This window comes from Trachurus trachurus, assembly GCF_905171665.1.
Source record: "Trachurus trachurus genome assembly, chromosome: 23".
NCBI classification, from domain to species: Eukaryota; Metazoa; Chordata; class Actinopteri; order Carangiformes; family Carangidae; genus Trachurus; species Trachurus trachurus.
In genome coordinates this window covers 71,037-89,852 of record NC_139912.1, presented here as the reverse complement: position 1 = coordinate 89,852, position 18,816 = coordinate 71,037, and the positions used below count along the sequence as shown (strand labels likewise).

At 45.0% G+C, this 18,816-nt stretch overlaps 1 protein-coding gene across 1 annotated transcript in view; it reads right to left on the bottom strand.

The window, feature by feature from the left end:
* Positions 1-729: 729 nt before the first annotated feature.
* LOC311006470 (protein-methionine sulfoxide oxidase mical3b-like) overlaps positions 730-18,816 on the bottom strand; it is a gene marked incomplete at both ends in the record, with an annotated part of 42,243 nt that continues 24,156 nt past the window's right edge. The window contains 16 exons of the mRNA XM_083999317.1: positions 730-852; positions 1,431-1,492; positions 1,963-2,036; positions 2,246-2,345; positions 3,842-3,892; positions 4,160-4,253; positions 5,363-5,617; positions 6,579-6,623; positions 7,704-7,802; positions 9,304-9,396; positions 11,094-11,347; positions 12,581-12,603; positions 14,408-14,582; positions 15,635-15,704; positions 17,196-17,317; positions 18,318-18,582. Coding sequence (XP_083855443.1) covers positions 730-852; positions 1,431-1,492; positions 1,963-2,036; positions 2,246-2,345; positions 3,842-3,892; positions 4,160-4,253; positions 5,363-5,617; positions 6,579-6,623; positions 7,704-7,802; positions 9,304-9,396; positions 11,094-11,347; positions 12,581-12,603; positions 14,408-14,582; positions 15,635-15,704; positions 17,196-17,317; positions 18,318-18,582 — 1,905 coding nt within the window. The remainder of the gene's footprint in view (positions 853-1,430; positions 1,493-1,962; positions 2,037-2,245; positions 2,346-3,841; positions 3,893-4,159; positions 4,254-5,362; positions 5,618-6,578; positions 6,624-7,703; positions 7,803-9,303; positions 9,397-11,093; positions 11,348-12,580; positions 12,604-14,407; positions 14,583-15,634; positions 15,705-17,195; positions 17,318-18,317; positions 18,583-18,816) is intronic.

The window sequence follows — 18,816 nt, the reverse complement described above, 5'->3', positions numbered from 1 at the left end:
GTGTGTGTGAGTGTGTGTGTGTGTGTGTGTCTCCATCACACAACGCAACAGGAAGAACCAGTTTAAAGAGGAAGAAGAAGAAGAAGAAGCTGGAGGATTCACAGTCTTTATTAGAGTCGTATTAACAACCACATTAATAAACACAACACACTGCAAAAACTCACAATCTATACATATAAAATAATATTTGTCTTATTTCTAGTCAAAACAAATCTCATTCTACTTAAAATCAGACTCATCACATTAAAAGCAGCTTGTTTTTAGACACTTTTTACTTCTTTCAAGCAGATTTTTCGCTTGAAATAAGTAGAAAAATCTGATAGTGGAGCAAGTTTTTCTTTCTTATTACAAACACAAAAAACTTGCTTTGACTGGCAGATTTTTCTACTTATTTCAAGTGAAAATTAGTTTGAAACAAGTGAAAATGATCTAAAAACAAGTTAATCTTTAGGTGATGAGTCTTATTTTAAGTGGAAAGAGTTTAGTTTTGACAAGAAATAAGACAAATATTCTTGGACAGATTTAGAGTTTTTACAGTGTAAACAGTTAGTGATGAATGGCAGGTTCAGATGAGTAAGGCACAATGATCAATAACCAATACATATCAATACAGTCAACAGTCCAGTCTGGTCCTGGTCTTGCTGGTTCTGGTTCAGGTCCAGCTGAGGCCCAGACCCCGGTCCAGCATGGCCCGCTCCAGGTCCTGGTCTTGCTGGTCCTGGTCCTGGTTCAGGTCCAGCTGAGGCCCAGACCCCGGTCCAGCATGGCCCGCTCCAGGTCCTGGTCTTGCTGGCGGCCCTGCAGCCTCTGCTCCTCCAGCAGAGACACCAGAGCGTCTCTCTGCTCCACCACCTCACAATCACAATCAGAGTTTTATTTGTCATTGTGCAGCAGAACAACGAAATTAAAAGCTAAAACCTTAAAGGGATAGTATCATTTTTTTCAAAGTGAAGTTGTATGATCTCCAAATAGCCCCTAAGTACTTTAATTGCAGTAGAAGACTCTCTGCACTCCTCCCGTTAGCAACGCCAGCCCATAATAGCCCTGCCCAGAGATTTACAACATACAGTGTTGTGAACAGACCCAAAGAAACGGCCTATTTTCACGGCCTAAAAGAGGTTTTACCTGAAAAATAAAACACAGTTCCATTGTTCACTATAATATAATTTTCTCCAGCCCTTCAAAGTTCAGGAAAAACACAGTTTTTATTTGGACCTAACCAACTGCTGATCGGCGGGCGCTAACCCTGGGCGGAGGGATACGTGAGTTGGTTCGGTCCGCTGCTACTGCAATTAAAGTACTTAGGGGATATTTGTAGATCATACAACCACACTTTAAAAAAATGATACTATCCCTTTAAAGTGCCATCACATAAAAGACAGACAAACAATACGCAATAACAACAACCAACAACCAGAGGCAACATTCACCTCCAGCATCTCCTCCAGGATCAGACGCTCCTCCAGCAGCTGCACATCCTGCTTCAGGTGGTCTACACACACACACACACACATACACACACACACACACACACACACACACACACACACACACACACACACACACACACACACACACACACACACACACACACAGTGAGGCGTTATGTCTACATAGGCACAATGTCTAAATCAGATTAAAAACTTGTTTCTATGGGCGCAACATCCAATAATGTGATGAAGAGGTGTGTGGACATGAACCGACACCGAGCAGCGTGTTGACATGAGATAAAACAACCACACAAGGAGAAGTCGTAGCTACTTCCTCCTGAGCTGGAAACAAACCAACAAACAGAAGTGGTTCAGTTTTCTTCATTCATGAGTTTTCCTGTTATGTTCTGTTTCCTGACATGTTTACATGATGCACTTTTATTCTGAATATTAGTGTCCATGGAAACAGAGCTGGTGTGAGGTAAACAGGTAGTAAACAGGTAGTAAACAGGAAGTAAACAGGAAGTGGTACCGTCCACGGCCATCCGCTCCCTGAGCTCCTGCTGCAGACGACTCTGTCGGTCCTCCAGCTCCAGCTCCCGGGCGCTGAAACACAAAACACACAGAGACCGAGTCAGTCTGACCTCTGACCTCTGAAACACACAGTCAGTCTGCACTGCAAAAGCTCAAAATCTTTCCAAGAATATTTGTCTTTTTTCTTGTCAAAATGTCTCATTTCTAGTCAAAACTAATCTCTTTCCACTTAAAATAAGACTCATCACCTAAAATGAACGTGTGGGGGGGCAGATACTCACAATATCATGAGTTCAGACTCGTACCGGACCAGAGAGTTCTTCTGCTGGACCAGCTGGAACCAGCGCTGCATCAGGGCCGGGTTGTCCAGTCGACCCAGTCCTAAAGAGACCGGACAGGATGTTAGGTGGAGTCAGAGAAGACCCTCACTCAGTCCAATAATATGTAGTTACATACTAATATAGTTACATACAGATATAGTTACATTACAGTCAACTAGAGTAAAGTGAGAGCAGCATGTTTCTGCAGACCCGGAGGCTGCAGTTCTAGGCCCCATGTAGTCAGTGACAGACCTGGACTCAGATGAACTGAAAAGAACTGTATTGTACAGAGCTGTTGTAAACTGGAACGGACTTCCCTGCTGCCTCATTCTTAACTGTAAGAAATCAGGATTTAGACGGGAATTGAAAAGCTGTGTTGAGTAAAGAACTGAGGTTAAATTCAGTTGACTGATGTGTGTAAAGCTGCAGAGCGCCTTGTTTTATATGTTTAGTTTAAACTTCTCTCTGAATGAGCTGATCTCTGAGTGTGTGTGTGTGTGTGTACATATGTGTAGGTGCTTGTACTATGTATGTATCTACTTGTACTGTGTATGCATGGTGCATGTGAATACTATGTGTCTGTAGGGAGTGGATGTGTGTATGCACACGTTATGGATGTATGCATATACAAATACTCATATTTGCCGAGTCATCTAAGTATTTTTATTTTATGATCTGAGTTTTTTATGGGAATAATTAATTATTTAATTGCTTGTTTCTTATTCTATTTGGTATTTTGTATTTTTTGTGATTTGTGTTTTGGGAACACTGTATAGGAAGGTTGTTGTTATTTGTCTTGCTTTAGGGACGCCAGGAAGAATAGTCGTCACCATGGTGACAACTAATGGGCATAAACAATAAAGCAGACTGAGCTGGTTCACATGGACCTGGTCTTTATTCAGTTCTGTTCTAGTTCCTTCTGGTCTGTGTTGTAACACACACACACACACTTACACACACTCTGTGGTTGTGCTAGAGCGGTGTGTAACTAGAACATTACATAATAAACGGTAACACATCGTTGTACAATCATCCTGCTCCGTGGTGAGTTCAAGGTCTCAGTGTATGTGTGGATTGTTGTTTTGCACCTGCACTTTTGATGTCCTTCCGCAACGAAGTTCCTAACGGAATAATAAAGTACTTTTGAGTTGAGTTGAGTTGAGTGTGGCGTCCGTATCTGGGAGTAATAAAACGTTTAAACTGTAACTAGTTTGACAATAACAGGTGTTCAGGTTGATGTAGTTTTATATCCGTCCACTAGGTGGCACCGTCACAAAACATAAGGGCTGAAACCTGCAGCTCCAGAACTACAGGTCTGGATCTGCAGCCTCCGGGTCTGGATCTGCAGTCTGCAGACCACAGAGTAGACCAGCTACTGGTCAAACTACAGTAAACTGTGGTGAACTACAGTAAACTGTGGTAAAGTATAAACTGTGGTAAAATACAGTAAACTGTGGTAAAATATAAACTGTGGTGAACTACAGTAAATTGTAGTAAACTGCAGTAAACTCCAGTGGCTGTGGACAGTAGTTGTAGTTGTTTATCGTGGTAACGAACCTCCCAGATGAAGGTCGATGTCCAGACCGTCGTCAGCTTCTCCCCAGTAATCTGACACACACACACACACACACACACACACACACACACACACACACACAAACACAGGTGAGTGTCACTGCACTGTGTGTGTGTATGTCTAACTATGTGTATTTCAGTGTGTGTGTATTTCAGTGTGTGTGTGTGTGTGTAACTGTGTGTACTTCAGGTTGTGTGTGTGTGTGTGTGTGTGTGTGTGTGTGTGTGTGTGTGTGTGTGTGTGTGTGTGTGTGTGTGTGTGTGTGTGTATAACTGTGTGTACTTCAGGTTGTGTATTACCAGCTTCTCCTCTCAGAGCTTTCTCCACCATCACTCCTCTCTCCTCCAGCTGCTGTTGTTTCTCCTCCACCTGCTGCAGCTGCCTCTGGATCATCTGGAACACACACACACACACACACACACACACACACACACACACATGAGACCTGGTCTGATATATCGATATATCGATTTTTTTTCAAATACTAAATCATGTTTCAGACGTAAATCCAGTCCGACTCCGCGAGGTGTCACTGTGCTGCTGCCTCAGAGTGTATTGTTCATGCAGATATGCTGTTGTAACTTGTGCTTGTATAGTTACAATAAAATGGCATTGATAATTTGAATTACATTGTTTTGACTCAGTTTGTCCCATGAATTATCACTATCATCTGATCTACATACAACTCTGATTTTAAGATGCATAATGCCTTTTACATTTTTCAGTGAACTACATAGAATATCGCAATATATCGCAAAATTTGGATATCGCAATATCATATCGTATCGTGACTAGGGATGTCACGATTACTTGTTTTCACAATTAATCGTGGTATTAAACGCCACAATTAATTGATCGTAAAGATTCCTAAATACCGTTACTTTCACAAAAATTTGATGTTGGAACCTTATTGGCAGATGTGCACAAAAATATGCACAGATACTGGTCCATTTATCTAACGTAACACTGAATGGTTAGGAATTTAAAGCAGAAGTAAGCGATCCGGTCGTTTTGGCTAATGCTGCGTTCCAGGCAGGCTTTTGAAACCGTAATTTACAGCTTCAAGTCACGACTTACGACTTTGTAGCGTTCGAAAAACGAATAAAATAAACTTAAACATTAGGTATAGATGACAATTTATGACCTGAATATTTCAAACATTTCCCCTGGGGGTTAAGAATTGGTCGTATATTAATAGATACTTGAAATATTTTGTGTAAACATGAGTAATTATATTTTGACTAGGCTAAAAGATTTTACACGTTCATAGTGTTGTGAAATTAATGAATGCATAATAATCGTGATAATCGTAGCACCGTGATTATTTCTCTGACAATAATCGTACCAAGAAAATGTATAATCGTGACACAAGTATCGTGATGCGTATCGTATCGTGAGGCCCTTGGCAATGCCCACCCCTAGCCCTCAGGTGGACTCATGTGGACCTGGACTGACCTGGTCCTGGTCTGTCCTCAGGTGGACTACCTTGATCCTGGACTGACCTGGGCCTTGTGCAGCCTCTTCAGCTCCTCCCTTCTGGCCTGGCGTCGAGCTGCTCTCTGGACTCTCCGGGTGATTCTGGCGTCCAGGTCTTGGTGGTCCAGGTCTTGGCGGCGGTCCGGCCGTCCCCCCTGGAACAGGGTCTCCTGGACGCTGAGACTGGACGGCTCCTTGGGCTGGACCAGGACCCCCAGGACCTCCGTGGGACAAGAGGACCGGTCTGGGTCCTGGAGGACTCTGTCCCTCACGGAGCGTCTCTGCAACAACACACAAACACACACACAGGGTTTCTATGGAAGCCTAGATGTAGTCCAGGCAAAATAGCGTTTTCCGACAGACTAATTGTAATAGAGTTTTTTTCACCATCCATCATTTCTATGAGGTGTCCAGAACAACATACTAAAAGTCCTAATGAATCCTAGTTGGGGAAATATGTTTAATTCTCATCAATCCAACATTGATTTACTGTATAAAGTCTATTGTGCCATTACACTACACCCCAATGGGGCTATTTTTTTCCTTTACTCTCATCACAATGAAACTTTACACTATGAAAGTATCTATTAAATGTAACATTTTTTGTATTACAAGTTTCTTTTAAAATGAATTTGAATATGCAAGTGAGCCACACACTTATCAAATATGCCCAAAATACACCCGAATAGGCTTCTTTTTTTTTTCCTTTACTCCTACAACAATGAAACTTTACACAATGAAAGTATACATGACAAGTAACATTTTTTGTATTACAAGTATTAGTAACACAAAAGTATTAGTATTAGTATTAGTGGAGTATGGCATATTCCATTAGTGTGTGGCTCATTTGCATATTCAAATTCATTTTAAAAGAAACTTGTAATACAAAAAAAAATGTTTTTCATGTATACTTTCATTGTGTAAAGTATCATTGTGATAGCAGTAAAGGAAAACAATAGCCCCATTGTGGTGTATTGTATTGGCACCATAGACTTTATACAGTAAATCAATGTTGGATTGATGAGAATTAAACATATTTCCCCAACTAGGATTCATTAGGACTTTTAGTATGTTGTTCTGGACACCTCATAGAAATGATGGATGGTGAAAAACATTCTGTTACAATTAGTTCTATTTGGGGTCCAAAATGAGCTAGATTGCCTGGACTAAGAGACCAGAACCAGGAGAGACCCGGTCCTGGAGGTTCTGGAGGTTCTGGAGGTTCTGGAGGTCTGTCGGTACCTTGATGGCGTACGATCGTTTAAAGGCCAGAGCATGAGGGACGTACGCCGGCTGAGACACATGGAGAAGAGACACCAGTCAGTCACCGAGTCACACAGCAGCTCAACTAACTCTAAGATCTCTGAGGGTTCTGGTTCTGGTTCTGGTCCTGGTTCTGGTTCTGGTTCTGGTTCTGGTTCTGGTCCTGGTCCTGGTCCTGGTGGACCGAGGACGGGCCCAGGTCCAGTCTCAGCTGAAGAGACGAGACCGGTCCAGTCCAACACCATGAAACAAAGATGAGTCTTAAAGCAGAAGTAAGTGATCCGGTGGTTTTGGCTAATGCTGCGTTCCAGGCAGGCTTTTGAAACCGTAAATTACAGCTTCAAGTCACGACTTACGACTTTGTAGCGTTCCAGGCAACCCACTCGTGTTTCTCCGACCTGTTTTACCTGTGAAAGTCACTATAACGGCCACTCGTAACTTCTGACCCGTGAACTCGTACCAGATCGAACTGGTACGACTTCACAGGTCGGAAAAACACGAGTTACGAGTTGCCTTGAACGCACCATAACAGTCCTCGTCCCTACGTCACCACATTCAGGCGCATCCCTTGGCTGCACACACAGAGAGGACTGCCCCTTTATGCCGTTCTCTCTCCTCATTGGATAAAGGTTGTAGGATACAAGGAAAGTTTTCTCCTGGGCTCAGAGCAGAGCAGAGTGACTGACAGACCCGTGTTTCAGACCAAACACTCTATAGAAGTGATTGCTGTCGGAAGATACAACTATTTAAGACTTAGATTAACACAAATATATCACTTACTTCTGCTTTAAGTCCATTATTATATCGGTAGAGACAAGTCTGGATTAACTAAGACAAGTCTAAGACCAGTGAGCTGAGACGAGTCCAGTCCAGAGTCCAGACCAGGGTCCAATCACTAAAAACTACATCTAAATATAAAACCAGTCCAGGGTTAGGGGTTAGGGGTTCGGGGTCCAGGAGTTTGGTCGTACCAGACAAACATGTCTGACGTCGGCCGAGTGAATTCAAGTCTTTGCCGCTGCAGCAAAGGCTTGTGGGTAAAATCTGCTCTACTACCACACCACAGCTCCTCTACAGGGTTACTGGACCTATCACAGCTGGTACCTCCTGGTTCTCCTCCTCCTCCTCCTCCTCTTCCTCCTTCTCCTCCTTTATTGTGACTCTCTGGAGTTCAGTTGTGATGTTTAACAGCTCCAGACGCAGCTGCAAACACCAGACACACGACTCATCCTCAGACACGGAAACATCCCACTTGTCTTGAACGCATCACGTTGATGAGGAAGATTAATAAGAGACTAGAGTAACAAAGAAGCTGCTTCCCCTGTGACGTCACTGTGACATCACTGGCCTCAGTTGTTAGGGCCACGGGCCATCGCACCGGGCACTACTGTTATTGTGTGGATTTTTTCTTACTTATTATTTTTCCGACTTCCGGACGATTTTCAGTTCGCTACTAGTGAAAATTATATATCAAAACGTGCGGTTCGATCGGGATCGGTGTGCTATTACTTTCCTCAACAGTTTAATATAAAAACTGCGCAAAATTTTGCATTGAAGTCAATGGGACGGGCGAAAAAAAAGAGCGAAAAAGACCAATCATTGGAGTTTAACAAACGTCTACTGCTCAGGCATATTTTCACCTAGAGACTCCATTTAAACTTTAAACAGTAGACACAAGTCTTGTGTATTGTCATATTACTCCATGTTTTGATAGGTCATATAGTTTTTGATCAATCCCTGATCAATGACCATGACCATTTTTGGAGAAATTATGAGATTATAATGGGTGTGTATTGCACGGAATGTTCGTGTCAGAGTGCGTGACATCATCAGTTAGAGTGGGAGAGAGCCCAGAAAAACTCCAGATTTTTTCTCTTTCCACACTCGGCCCGGCCACAATTTACAATCTACACACATAATTTTTTCAGAATTTGTAGACAAACTTGTTCTGTCTCTCACCATGTGCTCAAAATATCAGAGAGACTTACAGAATTTGAATTATCAGCCTCTAAGTGTGGCCACGTCTGTCTCTGCTCCTCATTGACTCCAATATATAGATTTTCTGAGAGAAGCAGAACGGCCTGATGTTTTAAAACTGCCAGCGTCTCCAAAATATTTACTGTAGAAACACCAAATCGTACCAACATTTTTCAGTAAGTCCTTAGAGCAATGTGATCTGTGTTTTGTTCTGATAGGAGTTACCGTTTTGTCATGCTAAGCCTAAATGTGAGACCAATGCAGAGGCAGAAAATCGCTCTTTTTCTCCACGTTTCTGTCTGCCTCAGCCTGGGGGGCCCCTATCGGCGTGGTAACCACCTTGAGTTGCCGTGGTAACGTCTGATTCTCAGGCCAGAGCTCGTTAACTTCATTAACAATCCACCTGGCGCTCGTTTAAATGTTTGTAAAGGTAACCTAATATGGTTACAGCTCCTCCATATCAGTGCTTATAGAAAGATGATCATGTGTCTGTCTGATCAGCTCTGTCTTGACCTTAAGATCGTGGGTTTGATTCCCATGTTGACAGAAATGGCAAAACCGGCAGTAGCCCTGTGGCCCTCTCAAAATTTCCCAGAGGAAATTTTCTAGTTATTAATAACTACTCGCTGCATCAACTTCAAGGAGGAAGTAGCACCGCCCACTCTGTTCATGGCCGTGCTCTGATTGGTTGGTTGGTGTTGTGTGGGCGTGGCTCTGTGAGTCTTACGTTGTTCCTGGGGGTCAGTGAACACCTCTGCAGCAGCGTGGTCGAGTCCAGGTCCGACTCTTCTGCCAGACTCACACCTGGAGACAGGAAGTGCTGTTAGTTATTACATCATCACCGTGACCTCATCCTCTGACACGCCATCGATATCTACACATTGACGCTGCCTCTGACGCTGCTGCCTATTGGAACGGATCGTCGCCGCGGCCGCCATCTTGGGGGGGGGGGGGGGTGAATGGGATTTTGTTATGTTTTGTTTTATCTCATACTGCCGCTCGTGACATAGACCAGAGCGGCATCTGAGAATGACTGATGCATCCTGGGTAATTTAGGGGCAGCGCCCGGCATCCCTCCATTGAAAAGTTCAGCCTAACTGGCTTGACAAACTAACTAACAACAAGTTGTCTATTAACAGGTTATTAACAGACAACACTGAGCCAAAACCTCCCGGTGATTCCACCAAATACGTGTAGATGTCTGGGTCAGACATTTCTGGCCACTGTGTGGAGTCATTGATCACTGTGGGAGGCTAAAGGAGCATACCGTAGATTCATTCATTGTAATTTTTCAAGATAGCGTGAACGGTGGGTTTCAAGGAGGGTGTCAAAATAATTATGAGACATAGTGCTACAAAAGAAACACAAAATAAAACCTTCAAATTGATTGTTAGTTAGTCTACGCTCCATCAAAACACAAAAAGCCACTGAGTGCAATTTAAAATTGCCGGGCGCTGCCCCTAAATTACCCAGGATGCCTCAGTCATTCTCATTTGCATAAAGATGCCACTCTGGTCTATGCATGACGTCATCTATGGTTTTTACCATAGGAACTCCCCCCCAAGATGGCGGCCGCGACGACGTTCCTGACAAGCCCGAATGCAGCATCTACGTGTATCCACCACTTTCCGGAGAACGACGCTGGGTGTCGCCATGACACTCCATTCATTACATTTTAGATTAACGTTAGCTGGGCTAACCGTTAGCCGTTAGCAGTGTCTTAAATAACTCAATTTCCATGAAAAAAATATTTTCTCCAGCGGATATCTTTGTTCCAACATGACTGAGCTAACTGGAGTAGTTTCATGTTGTGTCCGACAACGGGAGGGTTTCAACAGCTGTCGTCCTGGTGTTAGTTTGCTGCTGCTGTTAGCTTAGCTGTTAGCAGCAGCAAAACTAACAACTACGATAACCATGACTAGTTGCAGAGCCGTGCACACAGAAGTGGTGGTGTTTGTTCGGTAATTCGTTTTGTAGACTTGACAAAACATCAGATTAGTCAGGGCGGTTTTGGCAGCCCGGAGCCCCCACATTTGGTGCCTACACCGGTGGCTAACGCTACCAGTTAGCCGCTAACGCTACCAGTTAGCTGCTCGCTAGAATGCTACTACGGGGTTGAAAACCGACTTCCGTCGTGGTGTGACACAATGGATCATAGGGAAATAAAGTGGTGGATATATCTATGCCGACGTGCTCGGTGACATCATCACCTGTGACTCTCCTCTGATTGGCCGGTTCCCTCCCCGACGTCGTCCTGCTCCTCTTCTTCTTCTTGTGTCCAACAGAGAACAGCGCCCTCCACAGCGCTCTGGCCCCGCCCCCTTCCGCCTGGCCCCGCCCCCAGGCCATGGCCCCGCCCCCTTCGCTCCTCCTCAGCTGGAGCAGCTGTGGGAGGAGTCGGGGGGGGAGGCTGTGAGCTCCTCCTCCTCCCCCGTGTCTCCTCCTCCTCCTCGCTGTCTCTGACTCCGCCTCCTCTTCTCCTCTGTCTGGCCCCGCCCCCTTCCTCCCTGGCCCCGCCCCCCTCCTCTCTGGCAGCTGTGGCAGCTCAGGGCTGATGTCATCAAACGAATGTCTCTGAGCTGCAGCAGCCGTTTCCATGGCAACAGCAGGTGTGATGGGGTGCGTGGGCGGAGCCACCGCGTCATCATCGTCGTCGTCATGGTGACAGGTGGAGTCGGGCAGCGGCGGTGTGATGAAGGAGGCGGTGGAGGGCGTGGTGCGGGCGGGGGGCGACAGGCCGGAGGTGGAGTCAGGATGAGTGATGTCACTTCCTGTTGGAGGGGAGGGGCTGCGGGGGGAGGAGGGGGAGGGGGAGGAGGAGGAGTCCTCTGTGTGTGGGGGGGGGGGTAAAGCATACACAGATAAAGTTCAGTTCAACGTTGAAAAAAAGGTAAACAAAAGTCGGTAACACTTTACTGTAATAGGTGTTCATCAGATTGACATAACACTGTCATAACCATCAATGAATACTTCTGACAGCTGTGGTTAAGTGTCATTCGGTAAGTTATGTCACTTTTGATGCAAAGTTGACATGTTTAAAGTTTGTCCATTAGGTCTGCTATGACAGTTTAAATTGTCTTTATGTCAAGTTGTCAGAACAAAAACATCTCAAACAATGTCAACTTTGCATCAAAAGTGACATAACTTACTGAATGACACTTAACCACAGCTGTCAGAAGTATTCATTGATGGTTATGACAGTGTTATGTCAATCTGATCAAAACCTATTCAAGTAAAGTGTTACCGAAAAGTCTCAACGAGATGTGATGAGCAGTTAATTGAGGTCGCAAAAGAGTTAAAGGGATAGTTCAACATTTAGTCAAACTGGCCCATTGCCATAATCCCTATAGTCATAGCAGTGGGTTCGTTACCTTTAATTGTCGGTGCAAGCTGTTTTTAGAACGGCGGAGCAGAGCCGTGAGCTGGTCAGAGCTACGCTACGGAGGCTCATTATGGGATTTCTTGGTTTCCCTCATCAAACTCATCAAATACACAATCCAACAACTCCACAACGCTCTGGTGGACAAGTTGTGAGCTGCACATTCACCACGCTATGAGATAATAACACAACGTTACCAGACAGAGTTGTTGTAGAGGGAAATACAGAGTCTGTTGATGAAAAACTGTCCCTGAAGGCAACGTGCATCAGCGGTTTTGCATGAATTTACCTCTAAAACAACTGCCAATATGTTGAAATATCCCTTTATCAGCAGATTCTATGTGTTTACTGTCATTTATGTTAGAAAGCTTTAATAGAGGCCTTATACTGCAGACTCTGAATGTTGAACTATCTCTTTAACACCACAACAACAACATCAGCTGAGCCTCACCGTCACTGCTGTAACTGTCTCCTTCCTCTTCGTCCTCCTCTTTCTCCTCGTCCTCCTCCACCTCCCCTTCCTCTTCATCTTCCTCCTCCTCCTCCTCCTCCCATTGGCTGTTGGTGCGGTGGAGCCGCAGCGTTTCCCTCCATGACCTCATGACCTCTGATGTCCGGCGTCGACCTCTGTCGTCCTCAGACTCTGAACTAGAAACACAAACAAACAGTCAAACATGTTGACTTCCTGCGTCATGAAGGGTTAACGCCATAGATATCTACACGTAGAAGCAGCATTGGGGCTTGTCAGGAATGTCTCTTGGCTCCATCTTGGGGGGGAGTTCCTCCTGAGCAGCATCAACAGTCAGACCTTCAGACCGTTTGACAGCTGTGAATCTGGTGAAATACAGAACTTTTGTGCCGCGTACGGATGTTCCCATGAAAGAAACGCCAAAACCAAGAGACATGGAAGAACTTTTCTCCAGTAATAAGTTGTTTTATATTATAGAACTGTTATGAACTTGTTGAATTTGATGTAGGTATAAAGTTATCTGACATAAATGAAACTAACGTAACGTATCATAGGGTGGATATGTGTTACATTTAGTGCATATACCGCTAGTTCATATATTAATAGTTGGTTATTTTGTTGCCTGTATGTGGAGGCTATAGACTGAATCTCCTTGTTGTTTACATTCTACTTCCTGGTAGAAAACCAGCTGTAATGTGAATGAGATGGGGTCATTCCTATGTTCCCACAGCCCTATGTTCCCACAGCCTTATGTTCCCACATTTCTAACTTTTGTTGTCACTGAAAATTAGGCCCTATGTTCCCACACCCCTTTGGTCCCACCATTGGTTGGGTTTAGGCAATGAATAAAAGAGTTGGTTAAGTTTAGTAAAAAAGACCCGGTAGAGGCTAGACAGGCCAGATAGGTAGAGCCCAGATAGGTAGAGAGTCCAGTGGGAACATAGGGCCTAATTTTGAGAAAAATCTTAGAATTGTGGGAACATAGGGCTGTGGGAACATAGGGCTGTGGGAACATAAGGCTGTGGGAACATAGGCATGGACCCAATGAGATCAATAGTAAGGAACGAGAGTTTAGCTATAGATCATATTTTTCACGCCCTATCACCGTTTAGACAAATCTGAAATGATTGAAGAAACATTACTATTTCTGTGTGTGTGTTTTGTGTTGCTATGTGTTGTATTTATTCAGTTTGGGGGAATCACAGTGTCTAGAAAGCATCAGTGGCTCAGCTGACAGGGACAGCTAACAGTAGCTAAGCTAACGGTAGCTAAGCTAACAGCGGTAGCTAAGCTAACAGCAGGACGTCAGCTGTTAAAACCCTCCCGTTGTGGGACACGACATGAAACTACTCCAGTTAGCTCAGTCATGTTGGAACTCAGATATCCGCTGGAGAAAATATTTTTTCATGGAGCGTTTATTGAGTCACTGAGTTATTAAAGTTAAACAGGTAGCTAACCGTTAGCCCAGCTAATCTATGATAACCATGACTAATTACAAAAATGTGCACACAGAAATAGTAATGTTTGTCCAATCATTGGTTTTATAAACTTTACAAACATCAGATTAGTCTAAACGGTGATATAGTCACATGAAACATTATATATAGTGAAACTCTCGTCCGTCACTATTGTTCTCATGCTGGTTTTCTACCAGGAAGTAGTTGTAAACAACAAGGACATTCGTCCTATAGGCTGTGGTAGTTGTGAGTTTGTGGTTGCCATGGTGATGAGGCTACCTATAGAATTGTGCTCGGCCATATTAAATCAGTTTAACCCTAACTGCTAATGTGAGTTATGTAGCTGAGTTGTAGTATTTATATTAAAACAAAGGGCTTCAGTGATAGACCTCTGCCTCTGGAGATACAGGAAGTAGAAATTAGACACCGACGGTCCGCTCCAACGGGCAGCAGCGTCAGAGGCAGAGGCAGCTACGTGTAGATATCTATGGGTTAACACCTGATGATGTCATCATGGCCTCCCTACCTGGACCGGTGGGCGTGTCTTAGCCCCGCCCCCAGGTTGAACCAGTTCAGCGTTTCCTCGGAGACCTCCTCTGGCTCCGCCCCCTCCTCCTGCAGCCCCTCCTCCAAGGCGCTGGAGCTCCGCCCACAGTTCTCCAGCTCCACGCGCTCCGGCATCGACGCCATCACAGACACGGCTGCACGCACAACCACACAGCCGCACACACACACAGACACACACACAGACACACACACACTAAAGCCACATTGATTCCTGTTTAAGCAGCAGCTCAGTGTCAACAAGACAAACACTGACAGGTGACTAGCCATGTTTCCATCCAAAGTGATTTGAATTACTGGGAAATGTGCATTAAAAGAAATTTGAATCCTATGTGTTTCCATTAAAGGGATAGTTCACCCAAAATTGAAGTTTCAGAGTCCTCCGTGTCTTCTCTGAGTTACAGGGGGTCTCGGCGTAGCAGTGCATGTCCATATAACGGTTGCAAATGGATACCAACTGTCTTCATAACAAAAAGACACACAAAAAACATCCAAATACCTCCATGCTGCTCGTATGTAATGTCCGTCTTGTATTGAAGCCCCGACATGAGAAATTGTTCCGAAAAAAAGTCTATTTTTCAAGCTTGTTTGTAGCGGAAGCTTCTCGAAGCTCCCCCCCCCTCCCCTCACTAGAGACTGCCTTCATCAACCCCTGCTAACATTTCCATATTCCGCACATTCTGTGACAAACTGTAAACTGTTTTCTTGTCTGTAACAACATCTATTGCACGTCTGTCCGTCCTGGGTGAGGGATCCCTCCTCTGTTGCTCACCCTGAGGTTTCTCCTGTTTTTCCCTGTTAAAAGGGTTTCCATGGAGTTTTTCCTCAGTCGATGTGAGGGTCTAAGGACAGAGGATGTTGTTACGATGCCATGTGAAGCCCTTTGAGACAAACTGTTTGTAAAAACGGGCTATACAAATAAAATTGCCTTGCCTTGCCTTGCCTTGCCTCTTCCTGGTTCGTCAAATTTGCCGAACCAGGAAGAGGAGCTTCTGCTACAAACAAGCTTGAAATATAGACTTTTTAAATTTTTTTCGGGACAATTTCTTTTCTTCTGAAAATTTCAATTTTGGGTGAACTATCCTTTTAAAGTTGCTTTTTCAAATCCTTGTTGAAATTCCTCTTTTTAATTGATGTGTCCCCTGTAGCTGAACTGAGTGACAGGTGAGTGACGGTGGGAGGAGCTTACCTGAGGAGCGCCGGCGTTCCGCTGACAACACCGAGTCAGAGGAGAAGGACGGAGCTGAGGCCAGAGACACCTGCAGAGGAAACACACACACACACCCTGAACGAACTGAGACCAGGACCAAGACCAAGACCAGGACCAGGACCAGGACCAGGACCAGGACCAGGACCAGGACCAGGACCAGGACCCTCTGACACCACCAGGGCCGTTGCTAGGAATTCTGGGCCCCCTTCAACTCTTGTTAACATTTCCATGTTTCTCACATTCTCTGTTATAAACTGTTTTCTTGTCTGTAACAACATCTCTGTCCCGTCTGTCCGTCCTGGGTGAGGGATCCCTCCTCTGTTGCTCACCCTGAGCTTTCTCCTGGTTTTCCCTGTTAAAAGGGTTTTCCATGGAGTTTTTCCTCAGTGGATGTGAGGGTCTAAGGACAGAGGATGTTGTTATGATGGGATGTAAAGCCCTTTGAGACAAACTGGTTGTAAAAACGGGCTATACAAATAAAACTGCCTTGCCTTGTCTTAAAGAATACTAAAGTGGGCCCCTACCCCCTAACTTTTCCAGTTTTCTTTTCTTAGACTACGTATTTTTTATTTAGCCTACTTTGTTTTGATGCTAATGCAGCATTACTATGAGCCAAAAAAGTCTTTAACTGGGATAAAACACACAACTATCCTTGGTATCGTGACATGAAAGCTATTTTTAGCGAGGCTGATCAACAGCATATTTTCACTAATGGTTTGCGTTGTAATGTTAATTTTGTGAAGCACAAGTTATTTCTTGAGTATAAAGAAAAATGGGCTAATGATATCTGGTTTAAACCAAAGCTCAGAACCTGTTGCCAGTTGAAAAATGTGTGTTGTTCAGAACCCGATGTGACTTTGCCATTAGATAGATCCAAGAGATGTTTATGTGATTCTCCCTCTGGCAGTAGAAGTAGGTCGGTTTAACTCAGACTATCACATTATGTAATTTAAATGTAATTGAGGATGAACTGCATTTTGTGTTTCATTGTCCGTCATATGACGAAGCCAGAACAGGCAGTTTTTGTTTCAGAAAATGCAAAATGTGAAGCCTGAGTTGTTTTGGGCTGATGATGATGATGATGATGAGGTAAAGTTGGAATGGTTCTTCAGAAAAGAAGTCTTTACTAGAGCTACTTTCATAAAAAGTGCCTGGTCAAAAAGAAAAAGTGAATTATTGATGTGAATTCCATCTGGTTTCTGTTTCTGTTTGGTTTTGTCTGTGCTCTGATTATTTTGTTTGGTGTCTAAATGATAATGTGTCTTGTATAAGCCCTGATAGGCTGCATGGGCGCCTTAATTGGTGCACGACACGTAAATAAATATAAATTAATTCATTCATTCAAATTCATGAGTATTAGTCAGGGTCTTATGCAGAATAAATCAGTCATACAAAGATTAGACCACTGGGTTTTGTGGGGCCCCACTGGGCGCTGGGCCCCTAGAGTTATCATCACCTTTCTCCCCTAAACAACGGCCCTGGACATCACCAACACTTTGGACCAATCACAGTTCAGCTCCTCACAGGTTCAGGTTCTTACCGTGGAGGCTCGGTGTGAAGTTGCTCGGTCCGTCGCCGCCGCTGCTGCAATCCTCTTCCTCACGCCGCCGCCGCCGCCGTCACCACGACGACCGTCCCAGTGCTGAAGGCAGAAGAACCTCCCTGAGGACAGATGTTGAACCAGATGTTGAACCAGATGTTCAGACAGATGTTGAACCAGACGTTGAGCCAGATGTTGAACCAGATGTTGAACCAGATGTTGAACCAGATGTTGAACCAGATGTTGAACCAGATGTTGAACCAGATGAGCTCAGATCTCCGGTCTGGTCTCTGACTGAACCTCGTGTGGTTTTTATACCGTGTTTGAATCCTGCTCTGCCTCACACTCAGACTCTGGTCATGTGACCTCTGCTGCTGCTGCTGCTGCGCTCTGATTGGCTGCTGAGATTCTATCATCCATCCAAACTAACAGGAGCAGCTCATCATCGTCGTTTGTCCTGAAGCTCCAACACACAATACACACTCTGTGTATAAAAATACACACACTCACACTCACACACACACACACACGCGCCACCGCCAGAGATAAACGACCACATAGGAGCTTCACACAGGCTGCAGGCACCGACACACACACACACACACACACACACACACACACACACACACACACACACACACACACACACACACACACACACACACACACACACACACACACACACAAGGTCAGAGGGTGTTGTTATGATGCAGTTTAAACCCTTTGAGACAAACTGTAAAAATGGGCTATATAAATAAAACTGCCTTGCCTTGCATTGCACACACACACACGCACACACACACACACACACACACGCACGCACGCACGCACGCACGCACGCACGCACGCACGCACGCACGCACGCACGCACGCACGCACGCACGCACACACACACACACACACACACACACACACACACACACACACAGGGTCACATGACTGGACTCATCATGTGGTTGTAACGGTTGAATCAGTGACGAGTGTGAAATCTACTGATGGATCCACCTTCACCTGGCTGCTCGCTATGACATCATCACTGTGTGTGTGTGTGTGTGTGTGTGTGTGTGTGTGTGTGTGTGTGTGTGTGTGTGTGTGTGTGTGTGTGTGTGTGTGTGTACTGACCGCTGCCCTGGTCGTAGGTGTAGGCCGGCGGTCTGAGCGTGGCGCCGCAGCAGTCACACAGGAAGCAGCTGCGATGGAAGAAGAGGCCTTCAGCGCTGACTCGCTCCATCACGTAGAGACGCTTCTGACAGAGGACGCACACGTCGCTGCTGCTGCTGCTGCCCACGGCAACCAGCTGGCTGCTGCTGCCCACGGCAACCAGCTGGCTGCTGCTGCCCACGGCAACCAGCTGGGGACAAGGGACGGGCTGGGGACAAGGGACGGGCTGGGGACAGACAGGACAAGAGACCAGCTGAAACAAACCGATACCGACACATTTGTCTGAAAATAAATGGACAGAAAGCTGAAGTGAATCCTGATCGACAGATTTCATACAACCCATTGATGGTCTGTTTAACAAACTGTCTTAATATGTCGGTTTGTTGTTCAAGTTGAAGCATCTTATCCCACTTTCTATGCCCTCCAACCAGACCGCTCTGCCATCGCTTTAATCTTTTGA